Source organism: Pyricularia oryzae, chromosome 3 (genome assembly GCF_000002495.2).
Source record: "Pyricularia oryzae 70-15 chromosome 3, whole genome shotgun sequence".
Taxonomy (NCBI): Eukaryota; Fungi; Ascomycota; class Sordariomycetes; order Magnaporthales; family Pyriculariaceae; genus Pyricularia; species Pyricularia oryzae.
In genome coordinates, this window is record NC_017849.1 from 3,887,344 (window position 1) to 3,911,060 (window position 23,717).

The following is a 23,717-nucleotide window of genomic DNA, read 5'->3' on the forward strand; positions in this document are numbered from 1 at the left end:
CAGATGGGATCTTGGATCAAGTATGGCGAGATGCAAGCCCGTAGCGCCAGACTAGAGCTCTTTCGGCGCATGCTGTCGAAGCAAATGGGCTGGTTTGATTCGAACCAAGATGGTATGCCAGCGATGCTGACAGCCTTGCAGAGGTAAAGTACCTGTGCTACTTGATTATGCTGTTTATCGGCCGGGCTGGTGCATGCAATCAAAAGTCATTTCCCTTACTTACTGAAATCCTCCCATTAGAAATATCCGCGAGCTTCAGATAGCGACTAGCCAGACGTTGGGCTTCATATGTCATGACTTTATGCTTTCAATCGCCGGCACGATCGTGGCCTTCAAGTACGGCCCGCTGATGACGCTTGTCATCACCGCCACGGTCCCCATTGCCATGTTCATCATGCGAGCCCTCAGCCAAATGCTCGAAAAGGCGGTCCGGACTCAAAAGGAAAAGCAGGCAGTCGCCACTAAGCTATCGGCCGCAGCCATCACCGGTATCGACCTGGTCAAAGTTTACAACTCGCACGAACACGAGCTCCACAACTTTCGGCTGGCGGCTAGAGAGGCGGGCAAGCACGCACGCGTCCAGACCATGTGGAATGCCCTACAGGCGGCATTTATAAAGATTTACATGGCAGTCGTCTTTCTGTCTGGCTTCTTCTTTGGTATATACCAGGTAGATCGAGGCAACATGAGTGCGGGGGACGTCATCACCACCTTTTATGCCGCCCTCAGCACCTTTGAGGGAGTTCAAGGTCTGGGACCGCATATATTGAGCCTTGTCAGGGGCATGCAGGCTAGCAAGGCGCTAAAATCGGTGGTTTCGGACCGTGTCGTGGAGATGGGTGGTGGTCGAAAGCCTAGAGTGTTTGAGGGGAGGATCGAAGTCAAGAGTGTGAGTAGACACCCCCTGAGATATAACATGACATGTCATAATTGATGGAATAACGACTAACTGTTTTTCTTTTTTTTTTTTTACTTTTAGGTCAGCTTCGCTTATCCCTCTAATCCAGCGGTACAGGTCTTGAAGCCAACCTCAATGACCTTCAAGCCCGGAAAAATGACCTTTCTCGTCGGGCGGAGTGGCTCTGGTAAAAGTACCATCACCAACCTGCTGGTCAAATTCTACGAGCCCCTGAGCGGCGAGATACTCCTAGATGAGCATCCCCTTCAGACACTAAGCTCCGAGTGGGTCCGAAAGAATGTCACACTCGTGCAGCAGCAGAGCACACTCTTCAGCGACACTCTGTACGCAAACATCGCCATGAACTCGGAAAACGTCAGCCAGGACAAGGTCAAAGCAGCCTGCGAGATGGCGCTGCTTCAGTCAACCATTGCGGGTCTACCTCAGGGGCTAGATACCCTCGTTGGCCCAGGTGGACAGAGCCTCAGCGGTGGACAGAGACAGAGGGTGGCCCTGGCTCGTGCACGCCTTCGTGATACACCTGTGTTGATACTAGATGAGGTTACCAGTGGCCTGGATCCCAAGTCGAAGCTGATGATCATGGACGCAATCCGATATTGGCGCAGTGGTAGGACAACGATAGTTATTACTCACGACGTGTCTCAAGTCGGGGATGATGATTACGTCTATGTCATGGACAAGGCCGAGGTTCGCGAGGAGGGCCTCTGCAAACAACTTCTGAGCAGTCGAGATGGCTACTTTTTGCAGCTACGGGCCCTGGCAGAGTCAGGGGCTGATTCCAACGGCCCTGAAGGGGTCATGACCCCAGAGGATGACTTGTCCAGCCTAAGCTCATCCGAGGACGAACTTGATGTAGACATGAGTGGGAAGTCTTTTTACATCCCAGAGCCAAAGACTACATCCTCTTTTGGCGCTTTGGGCAGGATGTCTTTTGTCCCCATTCCAGGCACGAACGGTCCCATATACCCGACCCCAAACCAGCCCGGCTCTGGTGCCTATCTACAACTGCATCGAAGCCCTCGTCACAGACACCGCGAACAAGGTCGGCCGAACAATTGGCAAGACGCCGAGGTATCCAAGCCGCGAAGAGGTAGTATTGACTTGATCCAGGCGCGCGGTCTTTCGGCCCTTGCAAACAGATCGCCTGTGAAGCGTCCCTTGCCGCAAGGTGGTCGCATTGGTGGTGTGCTGAGGCGGTTGTCGACGAGGTCGTCTCCTATAGAAGATGTGGAGATGTCGCCTTTCAGGGACCATGATAAAGGAGTAAAGGAAGTGGTTAGGGAGAGGATTAGAGAAGCAATAGGGAAAGGGACGGGGGCTGGGAAAAGAGGTGTGACGAAAAGACAGGCGAGGAGAGGTAAGAAGGACGGGCCGGATGAAGAGGCGACCAACACAACAGGACACATGCCGGCATATCAGATATTAAAGACTGTCTGGCCGGCACTCGACACCAAACACCGCCTCTACGCCGTCGCGGCACTATTTTGGTGCATAGTAGCAGCAGGCTGCAGCCCCGTCTTTGCATTTGTCTTCTCGAACCTGCTACAGGCATTCTGGGCACAGGGAAGCAAGCTGGAGGCGGGAACCAAGTGGGCCATCGTTCTTGGCTGCGTCGGCATCCTCGACTTCACTGCCGTCTTCTTCACCTTCTTCCTGGCCGGTGCCGTCGCACAGGAGTGGGTAGACACCCTCAAGGTAGACGCCTTCTTCAGCATCCTCTGCCAGCCACGTGCGTGGCACGACCGAAGCAAAAACTCGGCCGCTCGCGTTTGTGACGTCCTGGACCGCGGGGCCGACGAGATGCGTACGATTGTGGCCCAGTTTACCCCCATCGCCCTCATCGTCGTCATCATGGTCAGCTCGGCCATCGTCTGGGCCATGGTGATCCTATGGCAGCTGACGTTGGTTGCGTTGGCCGTCTTTCCGTTTGTTGGCCTCTGCGTCTTCTTCTCTACCCGGACTAGCGAGAAGTGGGAGGCCCTGTCCAACGAATCGGCCGAGGCTACGGGGGGCATTCTTTCCTCTGTGGTTTCCGACATCCGGGTCGTCCGCGCTTTTCTCCTGGAAAAGTTCTTTGGCGATCGTTTCGAAGCAGCTGCCGAGCGGGCATTCACCATCGGTAAGAAACGCGGGCTATACACCGGCATCTGGGGCGGCATACACTGCTCCATCTCACAATGGCTCGTCGTCGTCATCTTTACCTTTGGTGTGTTCCTGCTCACCACGGCCGAGAGCGTCAACGTCGGCGACATCATCCAGGTTGTCAACTTGTTGATGTTCACCGTCGGCAGCGCCACCATGATGATGTCCAACATCCCTCAAATCGCAGCTGCCCAGGCAAAGGCGGCTCAGATGCTGCACTTGGCCAAGATGCCGCGCGACCATCCGGATCAGCAGGAGCTGGGCAAGAAGAGGCTTCTCACTCCACTTCCCACCGTCTTCAACAAACTGCGCTTTGCGTACCCCGGCAGAGACCAGCAGGTTTTGCGAAACGTCAGCCTCTCCATCCCGAGCGAGGGCTGTACAGCAATAGTCGGCGGTTCGGGCTGTGGCAAGAGCACCATCGCCGCCTTGATCTTGGGGCTTTATGAGCCGCTCTATGACGACGACCCGAGTCCCACCGGTGGCGCTTCTCCCAAGGCGTCTCGAAAAGGCAACTTCGAGGTAATCTCTCCGGTGGTGTCCTACCCTCTCGGACCAGTGGCATCCTCTCCTCTTCCGTCATTGGTATACTCTCCTCCGCAAGGCGGTACGAGGGCTAGCTCCCACCGCAGGAGCGGCGAGCTTGGTGCACTCACATATGCCGGCTTCGATGCCCGTGAGATCTCGACCAAAGCCCTACGCGGCATGATGGCATACGTACCACAACAACCATTCATCTTCCCCGGCACCATTCGAGAAAATATCGTATATGGCCTTCCTGAGGATGAGTCAGTGCTCCGAGGACAGCACAACGTTGAACTGGCTGCTCGCGAGGCAGACATCCACGAGTTTATCATTTCGCTGCCCCAGGGCTATGAGACCCTCGTAGGGGACGGCGGAGTGGCACTATCCGGAGGCCAGGCGCAGAGGCTGTGCATCGCAAGAGCCCTCGCCAGACGACCGAAGCTCCTGGTTCTCGACGAACCCACCAGCGCGCTCGACGCCGAGAGCGGCCAGTCGGTCATGGACACTCTGAGGACCCTGGTCTGCCGCCGGGACGGCGATCTCAGCACCGCCGCCGCCTCCCCCTTGCTAAGAAAAGCGGGTGGTACCCTCAGCCCCTACAGCCCGCAGCACCCCGACCCGTACAACTGGGAGGGCAACTTCTTCCGCAAGAGCGAGGGCAGGTCCTTCAGCTACGTCCACGGAGCTGCCGCCGGCACACAGCACCGGCAGCCGGCCGTCGTGGTCATCACGCATTCGCGCGAGATGATGAAGATGGCGGACCGCCTCGTCGTCATCGACAACGGCTGCGTGGCCGAGACGGGCACCTATGAGTACCTGATGGCGGCGGGCGACAGTCGGCTCGCGGAGCTGCTCGACGGGGGATACCGTGCGCCGGCGGCCAAGAGCAGCGGCGTGCCGATGGAAAATACCACGAGCTTGGAGCCGGTGCCGGTCTCGCCCAGGACCTTGACGAGGGTAGTTTCGCCCTCGCCGGAGCAGTATCGTCGGAACAACCGCTCAAGCCCCGGGGGTATTCCGCAGAGGCAGCAGAGGCCGGGGATGAATATGGAGGACATGTTTTTGCCGCAGGTGGCTTGGCAGGAAGACGATAGGAGCTGATAACCCTTAGAGAGTAATGGAGGAAAGGATACTTGGATACCAAGAATATGCTATACGAGCTTGGACAGAAGAGGGCGCCAAGGAGAGGGTAGAAGAGAAGTGTGGCAAAGGTGAAGGCCCACAGGGAAGCCAGCCTCCTGCTACAACTCCATCTTTTAAAAATATCCAAGTAGTTTGACCGATCTTTCTAGTAATGCATATCAACATGGGCCATTACATCAAATAAATAATGCCTTTTATTAACTCTACACATTATTTCTTTGCAGAAATTGCACCATACACTACTCTACTTTTGTACTCCCAAACAAATCTAACAAAGCCTAGTGCTTCCTGGAAGCACAGTTCTGCTTCTCCTTGGAGTGGCCCAGGCCCAGGCAGCTCGCAATCTTGTAAAAGATGTCGACGTTGTTATAAGTGCCACCGAACGTCTCGGCGCAGGGGCCCATGGCGTAGACGGGCACGTCGGTGAGCGAGTGCACACCCTGGGCTTCCTTGGGGGGCAGGGTGCCGTTGATCATGTAGCCGCCCGGCTGGTCGGCCGGGTTGGCGTACATGTCGTTGGAGGCGCGGCCGGGGGTGGTGGTGGTGGGGGCGCGGGGTCTGGTGTTGAGCTTGTAGGCCTCGCGGTGGTCGGGCATGGCGCCGAATCCGGAGGCGATGCGGTAGCGGGGGTCCCAGTTGACGGGGAAGTTGGGGCCAGTGTTGTACGAGACGCCGGGGACCTCAACCTGGTACATGGACTGGCCGGAGCGCTCGTAGACGCCCACAGCGTTGCGCTTCTCGCGGTCGTTGTCCTTGGAGTCGAGGTACTTGGTGTCGGCGCTGCCAAAGACGTCGAAGCCGTGGCCGTGGTCGGCGCTGACCACGATCAGGGTCTCGTTGAGGATGCCCATCTTCTCAAGCTTCTCGACTGTGGCCTTGACGGTGTCGTCGAGCTCGAGCAGGTCACCGAGGGCGCGGTCGTAGTCGAGGCTGTGCATCTGCTTGTCGATCGAGGCGGCCTCGGACATGAGGAAGAAGCCCTTCTCGCCACCGCGGGTGTGGAGCACGTCGATGGCCTTGAGGGTCATCTCCTTGAGACCGGGCAGGTCCAAGGCGGGCTTGTCGGCGCCGGACGGGTCATTCTTCTGCTTGCCGAGGTAGTCGGTGAAGACGTTGCGGTCGAGCCACACGGGGAGGTTACCACGGCAGAAGATGCCCAGGGCCCTCTGGTCGTTGGGGATCGCTTCGAGAGCGGTCTTGTTCAGCGACACGGTGTACCCCTTCTTTGCAAACTCGTCGTAGTAGTCCTTGCCCTCGAACGAGGCCGAGCCAGCAATGAACTGGTCGGCGCCACCTCCAAAGTAGGCGTCAGGGCCACCGTGGTTAGTCCAGGTGTAGTTGGTGACGCCATTGAGTGCCTGGTTGATGAGAGGTCCGTACTGGCTCCGAAGTCTGTGTTGATGTCAGCCTCGCTTGTTTGTATGCACAAGGAAATCATCAATAATCAGTCCCTTACCTAGTGTGAGCCGTGAGGGCAATCGGAGTGGCGTCTGCGATAAAAGCGGTGGAGCTGCCAAAAAGGTTAGCATGGACAATGGGCAAAGCGATACTTGACACAGAGATGAAGGCCAGTCTTACACAGCACCCCAAGCGGATCCCCAGACGCGCTTCAACATTTCCACAACCGTCTCGACCTTTGGGTCGTCAAAGGCATCGGGCGAGGAGTCGACATATACTCCCATGGCGTTGACGGTCGACTTGTGGCCAGAGTAAAGGGCAGAAGCCGAGTTGGCAGAGTCGGTGATGTATGTGTCGATACTGTGGGTCATCTGGTGGCCGATGACGGGGAACTTGTCGAGCTGCATTGTGCTCTGGTACTTGCCGTTAATGGACTTGTGCCCAAGCAGACGGGCAGCAGTGATCATGTTGGTGGCTGTAGTGGTGTCAAAAATGGTCAGCCAACCGTCCTGTTGTTTTGATACGGATACCCTACCCATAGGGCACCTCAAGTCCATGGCCCTCCGGTATACAGCGCTGCACTTACTCATTCCATCTCCAATAAAGAAAATGACGTTCTTGGTCTTCTTGACCTCGGCAAGAGGCCGAACGACCCAGGTAGCCTTGGTGGTCTTTCCTCCGTAGTAGGAGAGAACGACTTGGTAGGTTCCCGGCTCGTACAGAGCCACGCGACGGTGGACCTTGGAGGCGACGTTGACGACAGAGGGCGTCTTGGCCTCTTCCGCAAAAAGGTCCTCAAACCAATTGAAAGTCCACTTTTCAATCTTGGGCTCTTCCTTGCTGAAGAATTGGGTAATGGTCTTGGACTCTGCTCCAGATCCATCCTTGGTGATCGTCACGGTGAAGTCCTCATCGGGAACACCGTTGTTGAATGCCTCCGATCCATTTACCGGGGCGTGAATTTCGAGACGGATGTCGAAAAATTGGCCAGGCAGGAACTATAGATGTCATTTAGCATATTAGACCATAAACGAAAAAAAAAAGGTAGATACTCACGTCACTCTGGTCAGGAGGAAGAATGCATCCAAGGTCGGGGCATGACCCGAGCCTTTGGAACGTTTGACCTTGGGTCGACGGCAACAGAAATGCGGCGGCTGCTGCCAACGCAAAAGAAGTGCGGAAGACCATTTTGTTCCAATAAGCCCCAATGAAGGGGGACTAAAAGAGATTTAGTGCTATTGGAAAGCTGCTATGCTTGAGATAGAATTGACAGACGCCAAGCAACGGGCGACCGAAGTTTGGATTTGAGCAGCGAGGGTGAGCTTCAAAAGACGAATATTAACAAGGGCCGACTTGAAGGTGACGACATGTTATATAGTACTTGGCTTCCTACCTACCACCGTACCCTGGGTATTATCCAGAGACGGACCGGCCAACAATTGCGCGTATAAACCTCCCCCACAGTTTCTGCATTAGGAAGCTCGTTGTTGATGGTAATGAAATTTCAATAAAGGAGCAAAGTTAATGACGCTGTTGGTGGTACCCATGAGGCTGACTGGCTGCAAGATCACCAAGCGACGAGGCAAGATGTTGCCAGGTTTGGTGGAGGCGATTGGGTGCGTCCGCACTCCACTGCTGCACGTGGATTCGTGACGGCGCCGATACCACGGAACGCCGAGAAAAGGAGGAGATTGGTCAATGGAGCACGATCCTGGGCAAACATGGCAAAGTGGCATGGTTGGGATGTTTTTTGTCCCAATGGCTGGCGCACGTGTGAGGGGACTGTTGCCATTTGGCATCGCATCGGGAATCGGATCGTGGTAGCTCCCAGCTGAGTGTAGCCAAGATATCTCCTTGCTAGCCGAGCTGGGAAGACTTTCCGGAACAATCTCATATTCTCATGCGATATTTTCAAACTAAGATTTGTAGTATCCTTGTACTGTTCGGCCAAGACAATGAAGCGATTCGAGGGTCGTTGGTGAGGAATCCATGAGAGCCAAGTTTCTATACACGTGCTTCGTTATGGTCTCCGATTCGTCCACTGCTCTAGGCGTAGTGGCTACCTGGTGTGGGTCTGTTGCTGCGTACCTCACACGCAGGGATCTGTTGTATCGGCGAGCTTGCCTCGTGGAGCTAACAAACTGTCGTACTTTATAGTGGAAAGCAAAAAACATTCCAGCACCCAGAGCTAATCGATAAAAATGTCCTTGCACCAAGCTTAATCCGTCGTATTCTTGTTTATTTGTTCATTCCACCTTTTATATAACAGGAACTTGTCGAAGCTCTCACCCCAGCGACCAATTGCTTCGCTCCATGTTCCCGACATGACTCCTCGACTGTCATGACAATACCTTCCCCTCCTAACCTAAAAAGATATAAAGTTTTTAAGGGTCGCGGCACCTCCAGCCTGTTAACCCTAACCCTCTAACGAAACCGGTCCCAAATGCCTGCTACCTAGAAAAGCACAATTCTCAATGCTAAACCACACCGTATCTCCCCGCGGTTTGCTGCAGCATTTGGCCAGGAACAACCCCCACCTCAACAGGAGGGCGGGGTTGCTACTACGAATGGATGTTTGGGACTAAACCCCTTCCCGAAGTACAGTCGGATGAGGGGCTCAGCTCAGGTACGCTCAAGTGACGTACCAATTCTCCGCACAATATCCTCCTCGCTCACAACCCTTACATCTTAGCCGGTGCTGCTCTGTTGCTTTCCTACGCTTAAAAAGTCTCTACAAGGCCAATTGATCCTTAGGTACCGCTTCTGCTCTATTGTACTGCTTTCGCTTCATTTCACTCTAGTCTAGTCTAGCCAACATGTCGGCCGCCACCAAGCAAGATACCAAGCAAGATGATGCTACCGACCTTAGCCGGGAGTATGATACGCCTCTAGGCCTTGCTCACACGACTATGCAAGCTCTCAAGGACCGCATCAAACTCCACTACGATCTTGCTAGTGACTATTACCTCAGCCTGTGGGGACAGCATGTGCACCATGGATACTGGCCTACCGACGAGTCCAAGGCAAAAGACACCAAAGAGGTTGCACAGACCAACCTCATCGACCTGCTCCTTGAAATTTCCAAGATCCCCGAGGGCGGCAGTGTTCTCGATGTGGGTTGCGGTCTGGGCGGAACCACGAGGCACCTCGCCTCGAAGCTCGGCTGCTCCGTGACTGGCATCACCATCTCTGGCAAGCAGGTCGAGATAGCCAAGCGGCTGACAAAGACCGAGGCCGAGGCCGAAGCTACCAAGCTTGGCAAGGATGTTGCCGCAGCTAAGGCAGAGGTTGAAGAGGACGCTGATGGCTTCATGAAGGTTGGCAAGGGAAAGGTCAGGTTCATTGAGCTCGACGCCGAGACCATGGGCGAGTACTTTTCTGGCAAGGACGCCTTCGATGCCGTCTGGATCTGCGAGGCTCTGAGCCATTTCCCGAACAAGGAACTTTTCTTCCAGAACGTCCATGCGGTGCTCAAGCCCGGTGGTTGTCTGACCTTGGCCGACTGGTTCAAGGCCGAGGGCTTGACCCAGAAGCAGTTTGACGACGATATCAAGCCGATAGAGGGTGAGTCGGCTACGGTGCTACTATTGTTGCAGCTGTCAAAATCTATGGTGTGGGCGTATTTGCTAACCTAAGAGTAAATCATCTCGATGCAGATGGCATGTTGACACCCCCGCTCAACACGCAAGCCGGATACGTCGACAAGGCCAAAGCTGCAGGCCTCAAGGTTTTGACAGAGCCAAAGGATATCAGCCAAGACGTTAAGCAGACCTGGTCAGTCGATATGCCCTCTCAATCAAGTCAAAGCTATTATAGGACTAACCCAACCGGGCACGTTTCTAGGGATATTACATGGTCGCTCATCCAGAAGCCTTCTTTGTGGGCATTTGCCCTCAGTCAAGGTCGGGACGGAATTGCATTCCTGCAATCATTCAGGGCCATGCGAAGAGGCTACGCAAACAACAACTTCCGATATGCCGTCATGTCTTTTGAGAAGTAGTCAAATACTACGGTGACCAGATTCGCAAGGACGCTCAAGTCGCATTTATAGACAGCGAGATAGTAGTTGTTATCATGTCAAGATGATAGATCTAGACTAGATAGATCATACTAAAAAAACACCAAGATTTGGTATCAGAGTTCTGCCTAGCAACATGCACAGTAACATATCGGCAATGAGGAATTTGCAACAATGAAAGTGGACAAAAAGCAAGACAAAAAGATAACATCCCCCGGATGAATTTGCTCCGAAACAAATTTCTCCAGCTCGATTGCTTTTGCCTCATATTCACTGTGGCTTCAAGCCCTGCGACCCTAAGCTGCTGTAACTCTTTTTTGTTTAGACCGGCCTAGGCACAAGACCCCACTGAACCAAGCCCCGCTGATTACTCCTACCGTAATGTACTCGAAAATCCCTGTAATAGCAAACCAGCAGGACATTGTTGCTCGCACAACAGCCGAAGCAAGAAATCGCCACTTAAAGAAATACTCTGCTGTTCAATATCAAGGCTTGCTTGGTATTAAGAGAGACGGGAAAAATCATTGAAAGTCTAGCGAAGCATCAGGGAGAGTGAATCACGAAAATTAAAGACCCAACTCTACTAGTCGCGAGCAAAAGACATCCAATACAATGGCCGCCTTACTACCCTTCATCCAGGATCTCCTTCCCATGATATTACCCTCTGAAGTGCACATAACTCGCGGGAGAGACCTCGCCTCGGGAATCCCGCCACCGTCGACGGGCCACAGGGCAAAAGCTGGCCCCAACAGGAAGGACAAATCTCATACTACGAGTCAAGCAGCAGCCTCAACCGCCAAAGAGACGCGAGTTGTGAAGGGGGCGGTTGAGAACGGGCCCATAGAGCTCACCGGAGTTAGCATGAGCGAAGAAGATTCGTCGGCGGAGGAGGACGCGCCAGGAGAACAGGACCATGACTCTTCAGATGGAGCGTCAGGCAACAGAACAAGCCCACCACCACAACAGCGACCAAAAGCAAGAGGCGGGGTCGTCGTGCGCAACGCCATAGTGGACAAGACTGACAAGATGTGCGCCTCAGGTATGCGTTGTTTCTTATGTTTTGCCCCTTGTAGTTACTCAATCCGGATCAAGCTTATCGAAGTCATTATACCAGACTTTGAAAAATAAGAAAAAAAAATTCATTTGATGCTGACGTCTCGAAATAGTCATGTTTGCAGGGCCACATTCCGATTCCGCTGTGCATCATAACAGCGAACATGGTAAGATAGGGGCAACTATTCGAATTTTTCGTCCCTTTTGCCTTACATGTCCTCCGGGCACCTGCCCTGCGTACTTCCCTGCATATTTTCCTGCCCACCTTCCTGATACCCGCCCGGCCTACCTGTTTGCGTTCCCTTCTTTTTTTCGGACGAAAAGAAAAATCAGTCTTGTTTCAACTAACATGAGCTGATTATTTTGTTTTATCCAAGATACCATCATCTATGCAGCTTCGGGTAAAGGCATACTCGCCACAAGCCCTCCCGAGAACTACAGTGACGACGAGGAGCAACCACCAAGGCAGCAGGAGCTGGAGCCCGGTGACTTTGCATTCATTCCAGCTTGGACGGAGCATCAACTGATCAACAAGACGGACGAACAAGTCGTATGGGTCGTGATACAGGGCGGATCTGCCCCGATAGTAGTGCCCCTGACCGGCTGGGGTGGAGCCGAGGCTGCAGCATGACTGGCGGCAGGCATATCAAGTATACTTCCCAAGAGCCAATCGCAAAGATAGGACATGGGTTTGACAAGCTTGTCTGTGCAATTACGGACTGGCTACCTTCTACTGCACCTTCTTACAGTCCTCACGACTCGATACCGCTCCGCCACTCTATCAAAACAATCAGCGTGGTCAGACGTGTGAAAGTAGAGAACCTCGATGCCCGAGTGTGTGAACCCACTGCTGCCACCCACGACGGATCCACTCATCAACTTGTCGACATCATCCTGGTGACGTTCTGTGGACTTTGCGAGCTCGCCCTCGCAAAAGAGGTATTCCACTACGTGCCTCGTATCAGTAATGATATCCCAGCCTGCCAGTGCCACAGCGACCTTGCGTCTGGTAGGCGCATGATCCCCGTTGCAAGGCAGGGCCGGATTTGAATCCCCGTATTCGACGTTGTTCTTGTGAAGCGGACTTTTGTCCGATTCCATCCGCTTCTTCTGATCAGGCTTATCTGGGAATCTTTGCAGAAGTTGTTCTTTCCAAACAATATTTTGCTGCCAAAAGAAATGTCTGCCAAGCACCAGAGCAGTTCCAGGGTCCATGGAGGCGGCAAACCAAAGCTGAACTTCGTTACTGTGACACCCGAATGTTAGCAGTCGTCCGTTTTTTTTCAGTAGAGTTGGCTGGTGGCACTAAGAACTTACGCTCGCCGGGGAGTCCTCCGAGTGAAATTGTAAGCCACGTCCGGCAGGTGTAACAACAAGCTGACCGGATCGATCAATACTATTCCGTCGATCCGAGGCCCGAGTATCGGCGAGTGCAATATTTGCGTTGTCAGAACAGAGCCGTACGAGTGGGACACAAGTGTGAAGTCATCGTCCAGCCAGCCATGGCGGTCCAGAATGGCAACGACTTGGGCCAGGAAATGCTCCTTATCCATGGGTTGGCCGGCGAGCCGCATGCACACAGGAAGTATTTCAATGGCTATGACCCCTACCTGGCCGTCACCATCCTTCTCGCCAGGTATACCATCTGACACCTCCGAGAGGAAATTGAGATACGGCAGCAGCCCTATCCCAACTCCATGGACAAAGACCACTGGTCGCGCACTCCGCGATGTATGAGGTCGATACCAGTAGGCAGTTCCAGCAGCAGGGGAAGGCTGACGGTGAACAAGCCCAGGAGGCATCAAGAGCTGTGGCCGCGGCGGAAAGATGGTTAAGTTCGTCGTGATGGGCGTGGAAAAGTATGTGAAGCCCTTCCAAAGAAGCATGAAGTGGGTAAACATGTCGACAAACATGACGATAATATACCATATAATGCTGCGGAAACACATTGGCACCTTGTCGATCGTGGGACGCATCGACTTGGCCGTGCCTCGCCCAGGTCGTAGACCAGCAGCGCCATCTTCGTCCCCACCGTATTCCTGCGAGGCGAGGATCAATCGTCGATTGATTTCGTCCAGATATCCTTCCATCTCTGCTTCCTCCTGGGCTGACAGCCGTCCGCGCGTAGCATCGTTGATATCTCTGTCGAAGAAGGCCCAGGCAACAAAGTCCCGCACGTTGTCGCGGCGGATTTCGGCCAAATCTGCACCGAGGAACCAGCGGCGAATGTAGTGCACCGGGTCCGGAACGTTATCCAGACACTTATGAAAGATGACAGACCGATCCGCCGGCGAAAGCGGAGGATGGGGGTAGTTGGGCTTGAAGCCCGTGGCACGAGCCTCGAATGGGCGATAGACTACAAGGAAAAAAATGGAGTCCGCGACGAAGACTGCAGACAGAAACCCAACCAGCACTCTAAGCGAGAGACTGGGCGAAGTCAAGGCAGTCGCCGTGTTCCCAGTGGAAGTGGAAGATCCCCATATCCCCAAAGGCGAAACGCCAGTAAAGGCGTATGTGATGATCAAGAGGGTGAAGGAGCAAGGAATCGAGAATCGCAGCAAAAAGACGCTTATGCGGATGAAGATCAGTTCGCTAAGGGACGTGCCCAACATCTTGGTTTGCTGTCGACGGTTGGCTCTGTTGCAGTCTATTGGACAGTAAAACAAGTGCTGTTTGGTAGTGCTGCTAGTACTACAGTACCGGCATATCAAGAAATTTGTCGAATCGAATGTGGGATCTAGCGGTTGAAGAAATCAACCAACACTTTAGCTCAGCCTTAAGCCAGGTGCAGAAACGCCGCACAAACTGAACCAACAAGTCAATCGCAGGTACTTATGGCAGGGAAAAATAATAAAAACAAATAAATAAATAAAATAAAATAAAATAAACGCCGACCGATATGCAGCTCCAGCCAGGCACGTGTAATGCAAGTCTCGACAGATTCAAATCTGCTGCATATTATTGTCAGGTTACGCGTAGGACCTGCGGAAGATGTGTCAGTCGAGTCCTTGCCTCCCTTGGCACTCTTTTTTTTTTTTTTTTTTTTTGCAAATATGAGTACCGTACCAACGTCTTGTCACGGCTCACATGACATTTTCGAGATGGATGCTGAGTGAGCAATTGATTTATGGACATCCAGCTGCATCTTTGTTTGAGATTAGATTTGCATGTGACTCCACTCCTCAGCTCCTCTAGTTACTCCGTACTCAGTACAGCCGGATATCCAATACGTCATCGAGCGCTATATAAAGCAATTGCAGTGGACCAGGAAACGCCTTTGCTATTCGCCTCCACTGGTTTTAGGTACCAGAACATGAGTAGGTACAGTAGAGTGTCTACAGTAGGTCGGTGCCCACCTAAGGTATCTAGGTAGGGTACAAAGGATATTTATGCAATACTACGGCACGCGCTGATCTATTTGTCCTTGCCTCATCATCGATTTCATCAAGGCTGAACCACTTCTTCATAATAACCCCAGGCCAGGAAGACATATCCAGTGCCGGTGCACACAGGTAGCCTCTTTCTAGGTAGTAATAAATCTTGGGCATCAATATCACTTGCTTAATTTCAAAAGCACATACCCTGTCACGACAGCACCTTAGTTTGACCGACTTTTAATCGTCTCTGCCTATTCCGAACCCCTCCAGAACCCACGAAAAAAAAAAAGAAGGGACGAGTCACGGAACCCGATGAACACTTTTCCAATACTCTGATAGTAGGCACCAGGCAGTTAACCTAAACAGAGCCGCAGGGTTCGGAGGAGAGACGGCAAAACTCAATCAGATTTAGAAAGGGAGAGAAAAAAATCCTGCCAAGAATACAGAAAGAAGCTTTGACGACCCCTGTCTCTCTACCTCCGCATCACGGAACCCCGCCAAAAACCACCCGAAAAAAAATGGCACATAACTACATCATCCGCGTCACCGCGGGCACCACGCGCGATGTAACCGAGCACAAGCTCGTCGCCGTCAACACGGCAGAGCCCCTCAAGATCGAGAGCGATCTGATCGAGGCCCGGGTCAACGTACGCGTCAAGAACTACCACGGCCTACCGTACAACTCACCGGCCGACTCGCCGTACTTTGCCGCCGAGCCGCACGCCTACAACAACGACCAGTACAGCATTGCGCTGAACTTCACGCTCAAGGAGCCGCCCGAGGGCAAAGTCGGGAAGGAGGCCGACGCCAAGGAGAACGACGACGACGCCGCGCCCGCTGACGAGGACCGGGATCTGGGAGTCAAGGGCGGTGACCTGCAGTGGGGAAACGACTTTGACCATCCGATCCGCGACAGGCTGCCTCCCGGCTTCGGCACTGCGCTCAACATTGTGCGATGGTGGATTGATCCGGGATTGGAGGGCGATGCCTATGCCGACTCCCCGTACCTCTATGGTCCCGCGCTGAGCTCCTTCAACCAGGTGCGCGTCGGCCCTCCGTCCAGCGACCGCGTGCCCCAAGGCAAGGGCGCCGATGCCGAAGGCAAAGAGGTCGGCCTCTGGATCGAGGAGGGTGCCAATGATGAGGCCGGCTTTGAGAGCCGCAGGTCTACGGGTGCACCGGATGATGCAAAGGCCAGGATGAAGTGGGCGCTCAAGGCGGACAGCAAGGAGAAGTGGGTTTGGGAGTACGGCAGGGAATACTCGACCGACTTTTTCAACCCCTATATCGATTTCAATGAGTTTGCACTGAGGCTACCTGGCTTCCATTTGCCCATCATGAAGTATTGGGACGGACAGGGCGCACGGTAAGTTTATCCCGTCCCTTAAAGTTTTTGACACCTTCAAGTTCACCCGCCGGCCTTTCCATTGTTATGACTGCGGCATATTGTGCGGCTGAGACATGGGATGTCGGCTGTGGTTGCGACTTTGCCTACTTGGTGGTATTGTTCGCCCTCCGTGGAACCCAAGGGCTGGTCAAACTCGGTGTGGTGTTTTTCTTCTTTAAAGGAAGATTTGGATACTGGACTTGTTTTCTCATACGCGTATAACTCCACCTGGTCATTCACTAGGCCCCCCAAGCGCTCACACACGCTTAGATACGTTCTCCGGAACCGCAAGACGGGTGACCTGTACCTGGCAGTCACTTTCAGTCTGTACCTCAAGGAGGATGTCAACGAGGATGGTTCGCTCAAGCCGGGAACCGTCGAGGCCCAGAAGAAGGACAGCAGATCGAGGATGGATCCGAAACACGAGGACGATCACGGAAAGCATGATGACAACGAGCCGCACGACGAGGACAAATCGATCGAGGAGGCAAGGAAGAAGTTGGGAGACGTCAAGGTCGACGATGCTAGTCGCCCAGATGATGTGGATTGAGCACATTGCACGATAGATTTGATCTATGCTAGGCAGCCTCTTATTGGAGACAGTCAAATTCTAGAGCCTGTATGAAGCTGGTCAACTTGGGTTCTAGGGGTAATTAGAAGGACGAAATAAATTCACCGCGACTTACCTGCGCGGCAGTGACTCGGGTTTTGCTTTCATATTTTATCATTGCCCGAACAAGGTCAGCAAAGTCGGGCTGAACACCGTCCAAGATGTCATCCCATGTTTTCCCTTGTATCGTCTGGTACATCCGAAATGGCGGTGTCTTGAAATTCACAGCCTCAGGCCATGTCTCCGCTGTAGGGCTTCCGATGGTTTTGAAAATACTTAGGATGAGGCCTAGTTGGTTGCCATCCTCATGCGCTGCCCTGGATTCGAACAGCGGCACATGAGAAGGTCGACAACACTCAACCAACATGGCGCCAGCACCCCACATGTCCACCGCGGTACCGTATCCTTTGTCACCAAAAAGAACTTCCGGTGCGCGATAAGGCCCCGTGCCGATATCGAGAATCTTGGCGTCTTGCGGCTCGGTGGCGCAGGATAGTTGAGGGTGCCAGGCTGTACCAAAGTCGGCGAGATATGCCGGTCCGTCAGGCGACTTCAGGAGGATAGCCGAAGGTTTCATGTCTCTGTGGATGATGCTTTTGCCGTGAATCTGTCGCAGCGCGGTGAATACATCTCGGAAGTGCGATCGTATCCGCTCAGGTGTGAGCCCGGCCTCGCCTTTCTGCTGCAGCTGTTCCTCAAGACTCAGGGGCATGTAAGGGAACACAAGCACCAGGCGCTGCTCGTGGTCTCTGAAGGTCTCCAACAGTGGGATGCAGGGCCGGGACAGCTCCGCAAGGATACGGGACTCGCGGACCGGATCGTGTGGCGCAATGTTGTGCGTCTCGACAATGACCTTGAAGGCCCGGGTGTCGCACCGATATACTTCGGCCGTGACGCCGCTGGCGATGTATTGGCAGTTCTGGTGCGTGCCGATCCTGACCCCCGATTCCGCCATCTCTGAGCCATGGCGGGCTGCGGGAGTGAAAGATGGGCTGTCGTTTTCATCATTGCTGGCCGGCTTCGAGGCGTTCCTCAGTATATCACATGCATTTTCGTACTCCTCCTAAGTTTTTTTTTAAGACCGGAGCACCATCGTCAGAGAGGCCTCGAGCAGTGGGCGGCGGAATCAAACACGCGCAAGGCTCACTCGTGATGACGATGCCGTGTAAGCTTCCGTTTCAATGGCAAAGGCACTCTTTCCCTCCGCCGCGGCAGCATTTTTGTCGATACCAAGTTGGCTATGGAAGCAGGCACATAAAAGCATGTCAGGGTATGCGCGATCCAAAAGGCTGCAAATGAAAATTTAATCCCATCTTCTCACATATTTTGGATCTTGTCATATCTTTCTGTGGCCGTCACAGATGCTCTCCAATCCGGGTTCGTCATGTTTGGCGGTAGCTGGTTATAAGCGATTAGGACGGCAATGCGAAATTTCTCCGCCGTGGTATGGACAGACTCGGGCGTGGGTGTGTTGGTGGCACGGGGGGCACGGGGAACACCGCTAACAAACAGTAGCTGTCCGCGTTGAGTGGATGGTGCACACGCGGCACAAAAAGCGTGAATCAACGAGCGTGCCACGATGGGTCCCACTCAGAGCGGAGAGGCTAGTTCAAGTCTGGGGGCCACAGGTGCGGCGTATTGTACTGGCCAATGCTGGCCTACATTAGCTTCGATACTGCAAGCTGGCTTGGAAAATGTCGAATATTATTTTTTGAGCCCGATGCGTTCTGCGTCATCCCAATTTCATAAGTCTCCTCTTATTGATCACCTGATTTATGGGACGAATTTATATTTCGGCCAACAATTGAAGTTTGTATCGCGAGCATACACATTTGATCAAAATAAGGAGTGATTACTTTTGGATGCGTTGGGCTTCTATACCAGAACATACCTTATGGAAGATCCAAGGAAAAGTAAAAACGAGAAAAGTAGGCAGCGGGCACAGCAAGCGCACCGGAAATTACCTGGAGAACTAGATGATCAAGAACGTCAACGGTCGCTGAAAGAAGGTTTTGGAGAAAAAGAGCTAGTGGCAATGTACCGGTACCGAACGTTCATCCCAAAGATTTTGACATCTACCGACGTTACTATACATAATGTATCCAAGGAATCTCAAGGTGCCAGTCAACTGTTGTCTGCCAGGTCTGATACCTTGAAGTGACAAAAACGGCATCACCTGGGCAAAGGAGCAGCTGGGCTTCCCAAATTGGAACTCAATCGACGCGCATCGAGTGTTTTATGGGGCTGGGCGGGGCATTGGGTAGCGTGTAGCCGCAAGCTTACGTAGTGGCAAGGTGGTTTTGTAGGCAAGGTCGGCCTTGTAGCAAGTACCTAGGTAGGTACCTGCCTTCTTCCGTTGTACCTGTTTAAGCACTGGGCTAGTCTAAACCAAGGAACAGAACTTAAATCTAATTGAATTTTTGCTACGTTTGATGGTCAAAGAGCTAAGAGTACACGAAATGGAAAGAAGAAAATTTGAGGCTGTGTGCTGAGGCATCAGTATCTATTTTACGATCGGCCAGTTCTTTTGCGTGTTTGTTGTTTAAACCGAAGTCGCGCGACACTTCAACCGAACCCAGCGACTTGCCTTGCCGTCCCCTCTTCTTTCCCCATCGACTCCACTTCACTTGGAGAGTCTCTTGTCTCAGCTGATTCGTGCCAGCCACAGCAACACGGCATCATCTCCAGCATCGTCATTCTGGGACAGTAAAAGCTTTCCAGTTTTGTGCGCTGAGCTATCGCCGTCCTTACAGTAGGCCTATCCGTCGCCGACCCAAACCGCTCGCTTACCCTCAAGTCTATGTCGTAGCAATCGCATCTCCGATTATTGCTACTGGAAGCCATCTATTACCTGCTATGCCTTAGAACTGACCCGTCACGTCCGCTGCCTGTCTTGCGCCGACTTGTCCCGAGGTTACCGTCGCCATGGAGGACCTTTCGCGGTCTGAGTACCCGGCGATGCTGGTGATGATAGACCAACAATGCATATTACGCGCCGATCCCGGGGTCACACCTGTATCGGGATCGTCAATTGAGCCTTGTCTGACACTTGTTTAAAATCACAAGGCGCATCTTACGCCAAACCAAGCATCGCAAACACTGAACGAGCGTGTCAAGAGAATCTTGCGGACGAATACCGAGATCGCCGACTGGCTGCAGGTACGCACAAGGAGAAGCTTACATCCAGGGGCGGTTGTTTTGCGGTGGCTTGCACACGTGCAGTGGGCTAAACAAACACTTGCCTTCAGGAACGTCGCAAGGTCGAGGAACAGTACATCGCCGGACTTGGGAAACTCGCGCTCTTCAAAGTTCCCAATGCAAACTCGGAGTTGGGGTATGTCACACCCAATCAGGCGCATGTACACAGTCGTACCGCGCGCGCACAAATGACACAAGGTTGGAGGAGCCGTAGAGCTAATACGACGATCGTGTGCCCAGAGTCTTTCAGCCTCCCTGGGACAGGGTCCTTCACTCTATCGAATCGATTGCCGCCTCCCATCAGCTGTATGTGTCGCGAATCGAAAAAGATGTCGAACACTCACTACGAGGCTTCCAGTCCCGTCCGGAAGTCGCGGGTATGCAGACCTTCGTGACCAACATGCAGAACATGGCGAAGGAGCTTGATGATTCCCAAACTGCCGCGGACAAGGCCAACAAGAAAGGCGGCAAAAAGGCCGAAGCCGCGAACACGAGGCTGGAGACAGCTACGCAGCAGTGGGAGTCGCAAGCGCCATTTATATACGAGTCACTGCAAGCCCTGGACGAGCAACGGACAAACCACCTGCGCGATCTCTTGACACAGTTGCAGACGCACGAAGTCGACCAAGCCAGTAGGACTCAAGCCTCGGCCGAGGAGGCACTCAATATGACTCTGGAGGTGGACACCGCCCAGGAAATACAGAGTTTCGCAAGCCGGACTGTAGCTGGGAAGCCGAAGCAGGAGAGGCGCGCCCAGATGTCAAGGCAGACCAGCGCTGTCGCATCTACTACAAGGCCACCGAGCAGCGCAGGTGGTCTTAGCGGCCACCAAGATGACGCCACAAACAGCAGCGAGCACTCTGGTGGCAGATTAGAACCGCCTACAGGTATGGCGAATGGTCGAAGCTTTGGGGATTTCAGGCGCGCAGTACTGACCATTCCGGTGAACAGAGTCGAAGTTGCGAAGCAGGCTTGGCACAATGCTCGGACGGCGACGACAGAGCATCCATGGATTTGGGCAGCTCTCGCCAGCCAAGAACGCTGGCCCCTTCAGCCGAGGCCTCAGCAGCGCCCACGGGCCCCGGATGTCGCCTCGAGCTTCTATGAACAATTTGTCGGAATCCGGCAGGTTATCCTCTCTTGCTGAATCACCTGACTCGCCTCGAGATGGCAAGGCTCCTGAGACCAATGGCAAAACCTCGCACGAGGGTAGCACAAATGGGCTGAAGTCCAAGGATGAAGGTTCAGCAGCTGCCCACGCCGGGGAATCTGGCTCGACGTCAAAACCAGCTCTCACAAATGGCGAGCCCACTGCCGATGACCTGTTCGGCCCCCCGCCCGCAGCTTCCCAGGCCGACAATGAGACGGGTAATAATGTGGGAGGAAAGGATGCTGATGGGTTCACCGTTCCACCTGAGATGAACGACCCGATATCACAAGCTCAAAAGGAGGCCGCAGGGGACGATCACGATCAATTCTTCAAGCTGAACATCCAGAAGGAGCCCGTGGCGGAGGAGGATGCAGACGCCCAGAAGGCCGCCATATCCAACGTGACGAACACGCTCTCGATGTCTATGCCCTCGCGCAAGAGTGGCACCATTCGTGGGCGGAGAGACGTGCGCAACACAATCTACATGCCACCGCCAGCTATGCCGGACGCTGGTAGCCAGCTCGGTACGATACCTGCATCGCCTGCATCGCCTTCGTTGCCTACTTCGGTCTCAAAACCGTCGGCCGTAGCAACCCTGGCTTCAGAGGCGAGTGTTGCCGCAATGTCAGACACGCAGTCGGTTCGCTCGTCCAACTCGCTGAACAGTTTGGCTCATGCCAAGCACCCGGAGTTGACAGCTCCAGGGCTCAGCTCGTCGATAATAGAAACTGTATCGGCACATTTCGAGGGTGGTAATTTGAAGACTGTCAAGGTCAATGGAGAGATTGCATTTGCCTACAACGCTGGCCCAGACTTCATTCCGAAAGGTTAGTAACCTGGTCCGCCTCTTGGCCATACTCTTGGCCACCATATAAATTCCACTCAATTGAGTGCTAACTTGTTGTCACATGATTTCACCAGATCGTGAGAATATTAGAATAGATAACATGCCGTTATTGGAGGCAATCGGACCCAACCGTATCTTTGTTTCCAACACAGGCTACTCGGACGAGTTCACTCTCGATACTTCGCACATGAGCAAGACTGCAACGGCCTTCACCTACCGTCTTCACTGCGAGCCTGAAGACCCATCCACCCTCGAACCCCTTTGTCCCCTTATCGTTAAGCCAGCATGGAAGCCGACCCAAGACCACAAGATCGGCTTGCTCCTGCAGTACGCACTGAACCCGGCAATATTCCCCAGCATCGATGGCGCTGCTTCATCCCCTACCTCTGAGACCTCGTCATCACTGCCACAGACCATAACGCTACGCAACCTCGTGTTTGTCGCAACATACGAGGGTCGTGCCTCAGCAGCGCAAACCAAGCCTGCCGGGACGCACCTGCGTGACAAACACCTAGTCTACTGGCGTCTGGGCGATGTCACGTTGACATGTGGAAGCGAGATTGAGTGGTCCAAGATTGTGTGCCGCATCGTGGGAGCAGACGGTGCCGACATCCAGCCCGGTCACATTGAAGCTAGGTGGGAATACACACCACAGGCCTCGTCATCTGCCCCCCGCATCTCGATCAGCAGGCTGCTGGAGGACACCAAGGGCAAAGGCAAAGCTGTGGTTGAGGAGGACGGGACTCTGTCGGCCGGAGACCCCTTTTCGGACGACAACCCAATCAGCCCCCGTAACGATGACAGGAAATGGGCCGAGGTGCCGCTGGTGAGGAAGGCCGTGAGCGGCAAGTACGAGGCCAAGTGAACATTGCTGACAGCGTCCGTTATATAAATCATTTTGCAAAAACCCATTTGTTCAAAAAAGGTGTTTCTTGACATATCCGTGCCGAACGAGGCAATTTCCTTTTCCTCTTTTTCTCTTTTTCTTCTGTAACTATCTCTGATTCTCTTGTTCTCCTTCTTGCGGCATACCCCCAATTGTTGTATGTATTACGAGCCCTGGTTTGGATGTTTGTTGTTTCTTGATGCCAGGTATCAGTCTGCTATCTATGCTGGGTGCGTGCATTATCGGAGGAAAGAAACAAAACTGTGACACTTGAAAACTTAATCTAAACAACGTCGATACAAAAGTAGGCAATCTCTAACGAGATAAAACAAGGGCGTCCGTCCTTACGGATATAATGTAGCGTTACTGGCTTCACGGTGACAAAAAAATAGCAAAACATACAACACCGAGGATTCCCCAGTGGTCACCCACCTGAGTACTAGTTCGGCCCTCACTGGTTTGACTAGGGGAGAGCGGACGGGATCCCGTATATTCCAGTGGGTATGGTCGTATGTGATGGAACAAGCAAGGTGCAATTATTATAATCGAAAGAATGTATATTATGCATTATGTAGTAGCCACTTTCAAAATTCGGCATTCACTTTTACCATACATAGTGCGCGTCCATACTTTTTAGTCGTGAAAGGGGTTAAATCTGGCCAAATATTACATAAATAGGTATCCAGGTAGGTAAATAGGTGAGTAAAATATATTCGTGTAAGATTGTGGCCGGGAACAGGCTCGTTCGGGCCGACGTTGTGGGACAGGACGGGTTTGTGTAGAAATTCAGGTATTTTAACTTTCCATTCGTATCAATACTCGGTATGACCCCAAACCGATTGCTGACTATCGAAAGTGGTCAACAAGAACGCCCTAAAACAACCTTTGCCCTCAGCCTTGTGTGAATACAAATAAAGGTCACATATTATCACCACCTCTCCCAGTCATGAACCGACGTCCATCTTTCTACTGCAACTCTGAGTCTTCCGTTTCAATTTCTGACCCTTCCTTAGGCACCACATCATTGTCTTGACGCGTCTCTTACTAGGCATGCGTCCGGTTAG

The 23,717-nt window shown here is 53.2% G+C and overlaps 8 protein-coding genes and 1 non-coding gene across 9 annotated transcripts; 5 read left to right on the plus strand and 4 right to left on the minus strand.

The window, feature by feature from the left end:
- Positions 1 to 119: 119 nt before the first annotated feature.
- Positions 120 to 4,961, plus strand: MGG_04899 (lipid A export ATP-binding/permease msbA). Its single transcript, XM_003712338.1, has 3 exons — positions 120 to 143; positions 241 to 889; positions 980 to 4,961. The coding sequence occupies exons 1-3, from the start codon at positions 124 to 126 to the stop codon at positions 4,685 to 4,687; spliced, it is 4,377 nt and encodes a 1,458-aa protein (XP_003712386.1). The 5' UTR covers positions 120 to 123; the 3' UTR covers positions 4,688 to 4,961.
- On the minus strand, positions 4,919 to 8,103 carry MGG_04900 (alkaline phosphatase). Its single transcript, XM_003712339.1, has 6 exons — positions 7,521 to 8,103; positions 7,184 to 7,449; positions 6,714 to 7,125; positions 6,308 to 6,602; positions 6,186 to 6,239; positions 4,919 to 6,121 (listed from the first exon to the last, which is right to left on the minus strand). The coding sequence occupies exons 2-6, from the start codon at positions 7,313 to 7,315 to the stop codon at positions 5,008 to 5,010; spliced, it is 2,007 nt and encodes a 668-aa protein (XP_003712387.1). The 5' UTR covers positions 7,316 to 7,449; positions 7,521 to 8,103; the 3' UTR covers positions 4,919 to 5,007.
- Positions 8,104 to 8,805: 702 nt separating this feature from the next.
- Positions 8,806 to 10,266, plus strand: MGG_04901 (methyltransferase). Its single transcript, XM_003712340.1, has 3 exons — positions 8,806 to 9,691; positions 9,784 to 9,901; positions 9,971 to 10,266. The coding sequence occupies exons 1-3, from the start codon at positions 8,944 to 8,946 to the stop codon at positions 10,125 to 10,127; spliced, it is 1,023 nt and encodes a 340-aa protein (XP_003712388.1). The 5' UTR covers positions 8,806 to 8,943; the 3' UTR covers positions 10,128 to 10,266.
- Positions 10,267 to 10,544: 278 nt separating this feature from the next.
- Positions 10,545 to 12,191, plus strand: MGG_04902 (uncharacterized protein). Its single transcript, XM_003712341.1, has 3 exons — positions 10,545 to 11,184; positions 11,312 to 11,365; positions 11,576 to 12,191. Exons 1-3 carry the CDS (start codon positions 10,758 to 10,760, stop codon positions 11,827 to 11,829), a joined length of 735 nt encoding a protein of 244 aa, XP_003712389.1. The 5' UTR covers positions 10,545 to 10,757; the 3' UTR covers positions 11,830 to 12,191.
- Positions 11,288 to 14,328, minus strand: MGG_04903 (uncharacterized protein). Its single transcript, XM_003712342.1, has 2 exons — positions 12,516 to 14,328; positions 11,288 to 12,444 (listed from the first exon to the last, which is right to left on the minus strand). The coding sequence occupies exons 1-2, from the start codon at positions 13,808 to 13,810 to the stop codon at positions 11,922 to 11,924; spliced, it is 1,818 nt and encodes a 605-aa protein (XP_003712390.1). The 5' UTR covers positions 13,811 to 14,328; the 3' UTR covers positions 11,288 to 11,921.
- Positions 14,329 to 14,595: 267 nt separating this feature from the next.
- MGG_04904 (uncharacterized protein) lies at positions 14,596 to 16,777 on the plus strand. The gene is made up of 2 exons (XM_003712343.1): positions 14,596 to 15,941; positions 16,206 to 16,777. Exons 1-2 carry the CDS (start codon positions 15,094 to 15,096, stop codon positions 16,510 to 16,512), a joined length of 1,155 nt encoding a protein of 384 aa, XP_003712391.1. The 5' UTR covers positions 14,596 to 15,093; the 3' UTR covers positions 16,513 to 16,777.
- MGG_04905 (CMGC/CDK protein kinase) lies at positions 15,685 to 18,445 on the minus strand. Its single transcript, XM_003712344.1, has 4 exons — positions 17,894 to 18,445; positions 17,720 to 17,810; positions 16,649 to 17,635; positions 15,685 to 16,579 (listed from the first exon to the last, which is right to left on the minus strand). The coding sequence occupies exons 1-4, from the start codon at positions 17,956 to 17,958 to the stop codon at positions 16,553 to 16,555; spliced, it is 1,170 nt and encodes a 389-aa protein (XP_003712392.1). The 5' UTR covers positions 17,959 to 18,445; the 3' UTR covers positions 15,685 to 16,552.
- A 690-nt stretch (positions 18,446 to 19,135) lies between these two features.
- Positions 19,136 to 23,062, plus strand: MGG_04906 (uncharacterized protein). The gene is made up of 5 exons (XM_003712345.1): positions 19,136 to 19,731; positions 19,821 to 19,906; positions 20,011 to 20,657; positions 20,722 to 21,747; positions 21,842 to 23,062. The coding sequence occupies exons 3-5, from the start codon at positions 20,150 to 20,152 to the stop codon at positions 22,630 to 22,632; spliced, it is 2,325 nt and encodes a 774-aa protein (XP_003712393.1). The 5' UTR covers positions 19,136 to 19,731; positions 19,821 to 19,906; positions 20,011 to 20,149; the 3' UTR covers positions 22,633 to 23,062.
- On the minus strand, positions 23,049 to 23,164 carry MGG_20339. Its single transcript, XR_001729794.1, has one exon. It is a non-coding gene; the product is annotated as a 5S ribosomal RNA (ribosomal RNA).
- Between the last annotated feature and the right edge of the window lie 553 nt (positions 23,165 to 23,717).

Excerpts from the sequence above, each read along its gene's own strand:
- MGG_04899 (XM_003712338.1), top strand. The coding sequence starts at position 124 with ATGCTGACAGCCTTGCAGAG. Across the intron at positions 144-240 it reads ATGCTGACAGCCTTGCAGAG|AAATATCCGCGAGCTTCAGA; the intron begins GTAAAGTACCTG and ends TCCTCCCATTAG. Across the intron at positions 890-979 it reads GGAGGATCGAAGTCAAGAGT|GTCAGCTTCGCTTATCCCTC; the intron begins GTGAGTAGACAC and ends TTTTACTTTTAG.
- MGG_04900 (XM_003712339.1), bottom strand. The coding sequence starts at position 7,315 with ATGGTCTTCCGCACTTCTTTTGCGTTGGCAGCAGCCGCCGCATTTCTG. Across the intron at positions 6,603-6,713 it reads CTTTATTGGAGATGGAATGA|CCACCAACATGATCACTGCT; the intron begins GTAAGTGCAGCG and ends ACACCACTACAG. Across the intron at positions 6,240-6,307 it reads GGATCCGCTTGGGGTGCTGT|CTCCACCGCTTTTATCGCAG; the intron begins GTAAGACTGGCC and ends CCTTTTTGGCAG.
- MGG_04901 (XM_003712340.1), top strand. The coding sequence starts at position 8,944 with ATGTCGGCCGCCACCAAGCAAGATACCAAGCAAGATGATGCTACCGAC. Across the intron at positions 9,692-9,783 it reads CGATATCAAGCCGATAGAGG|ATGGCATGTTGACACCCCCG; the intron begins GTGAGTCGGCTA and ends ATCTCGATGCAG. Across the intron at positions 9,902-9,970 it reads CAAGACGTTAAGCAGACCTG|GGATATTACATGGTCGCTCA; the intron begins GTCAGTCGATAT and ends GCACGTTTCTAG.
- MGG_04902 (XM_003712341.1), top strand. The coding sequence starts at position 10,758 with ATGGCCGCCTTACTACCCTTCATCCAGGATCTCCTTCCCATGATATTA. Across the intron at positions 11,185-11,311 it reads TGACAAGATGTGCGCCTCAG|TCATGTTTGCAGGGCCACAT; the intron begins GTATGCGTTGTT and ends GTCTCGAAATAG. Across the intron at positions 11,366-11,575 it reads GCATCATAACAGCGAACATG|ATACCATCATCTATGCAGCT; the intron begins GTAAGATAGGGG and ends GTTTTATCCAAG.
- MGG_04903 (XM_003712342.1), bottom strand. The coding sequence starts at position 13,810 with ATGTTGGGCACGTCCCTTAGCGAACTGATCTTCATCCGCATAAGCGTC. Across the intron at positions 12,445-12,515 it reads CGGAGGACTCCCCGGCGAGC|TAACGAAGTTCAGCTTTGGT; the intron begins GTAAGTTCTTAG and ends CGGGTGTCACAG.
- MGG_04904 (XM_003712343.1), top strand. The coding sequence starts at position 15,094 with ATGGCACATAACTACATCATCCGCGTCACCGCGGGCACCACGCGCGAT. Across the intron at positions 15,942-16,205 it reads TGGGACGGACAGGGCGCACG|GCCCCCCAAGCGCTCACACA; the intron begins GTAAGTTTATCC and ends GTCATTCACTAG.
- MGG_04905 (XM_003712344.1), bottom strand. The coding sequence starts at position 17,958 with ATGACGAACCCGGATTGGAGAGCATCTGTGACGGCCACAGAAAGATAT. Across the intron at positions 17,811-17,893 it reads TATGACAAGATCCAAAATAT|CCAACTTGGTATCGACAAAA; the intron begins GTGAGAAGATGG and ends CTGCTTCCATAG. Across the intron at positions 17,636-17,719 it reads ACACGGCATCGTCATCACGA|GAGGAGTACGAAAATGCATG; the intron begins GTGAGCCTTGCG and ends AAAAAAACTTAG.
- MGG_04906 (XM_003712345.1), top strand. The coding sequence starts at position 20,150 with ATGCAGACCTTCGTGACCAACATGCAGAACATGGCGAAGGAGCTTGAT. Across the intron at positions 20,658-20,721 it reads CAGATTAGAACCGCCTACAG|AGTCGAAGTTGCGAAGCAGG; the intron begins GTATGGCGAATG and ends TCCGGTGAACAG. Across the intron at positions 21,748-21,841 it reads CCCAGACTTCATTCCGAAAG|ATCGTGAGAATATTAGAATA; the intron begins GTTAGTAACCTG and ends TGATTTCACCAG.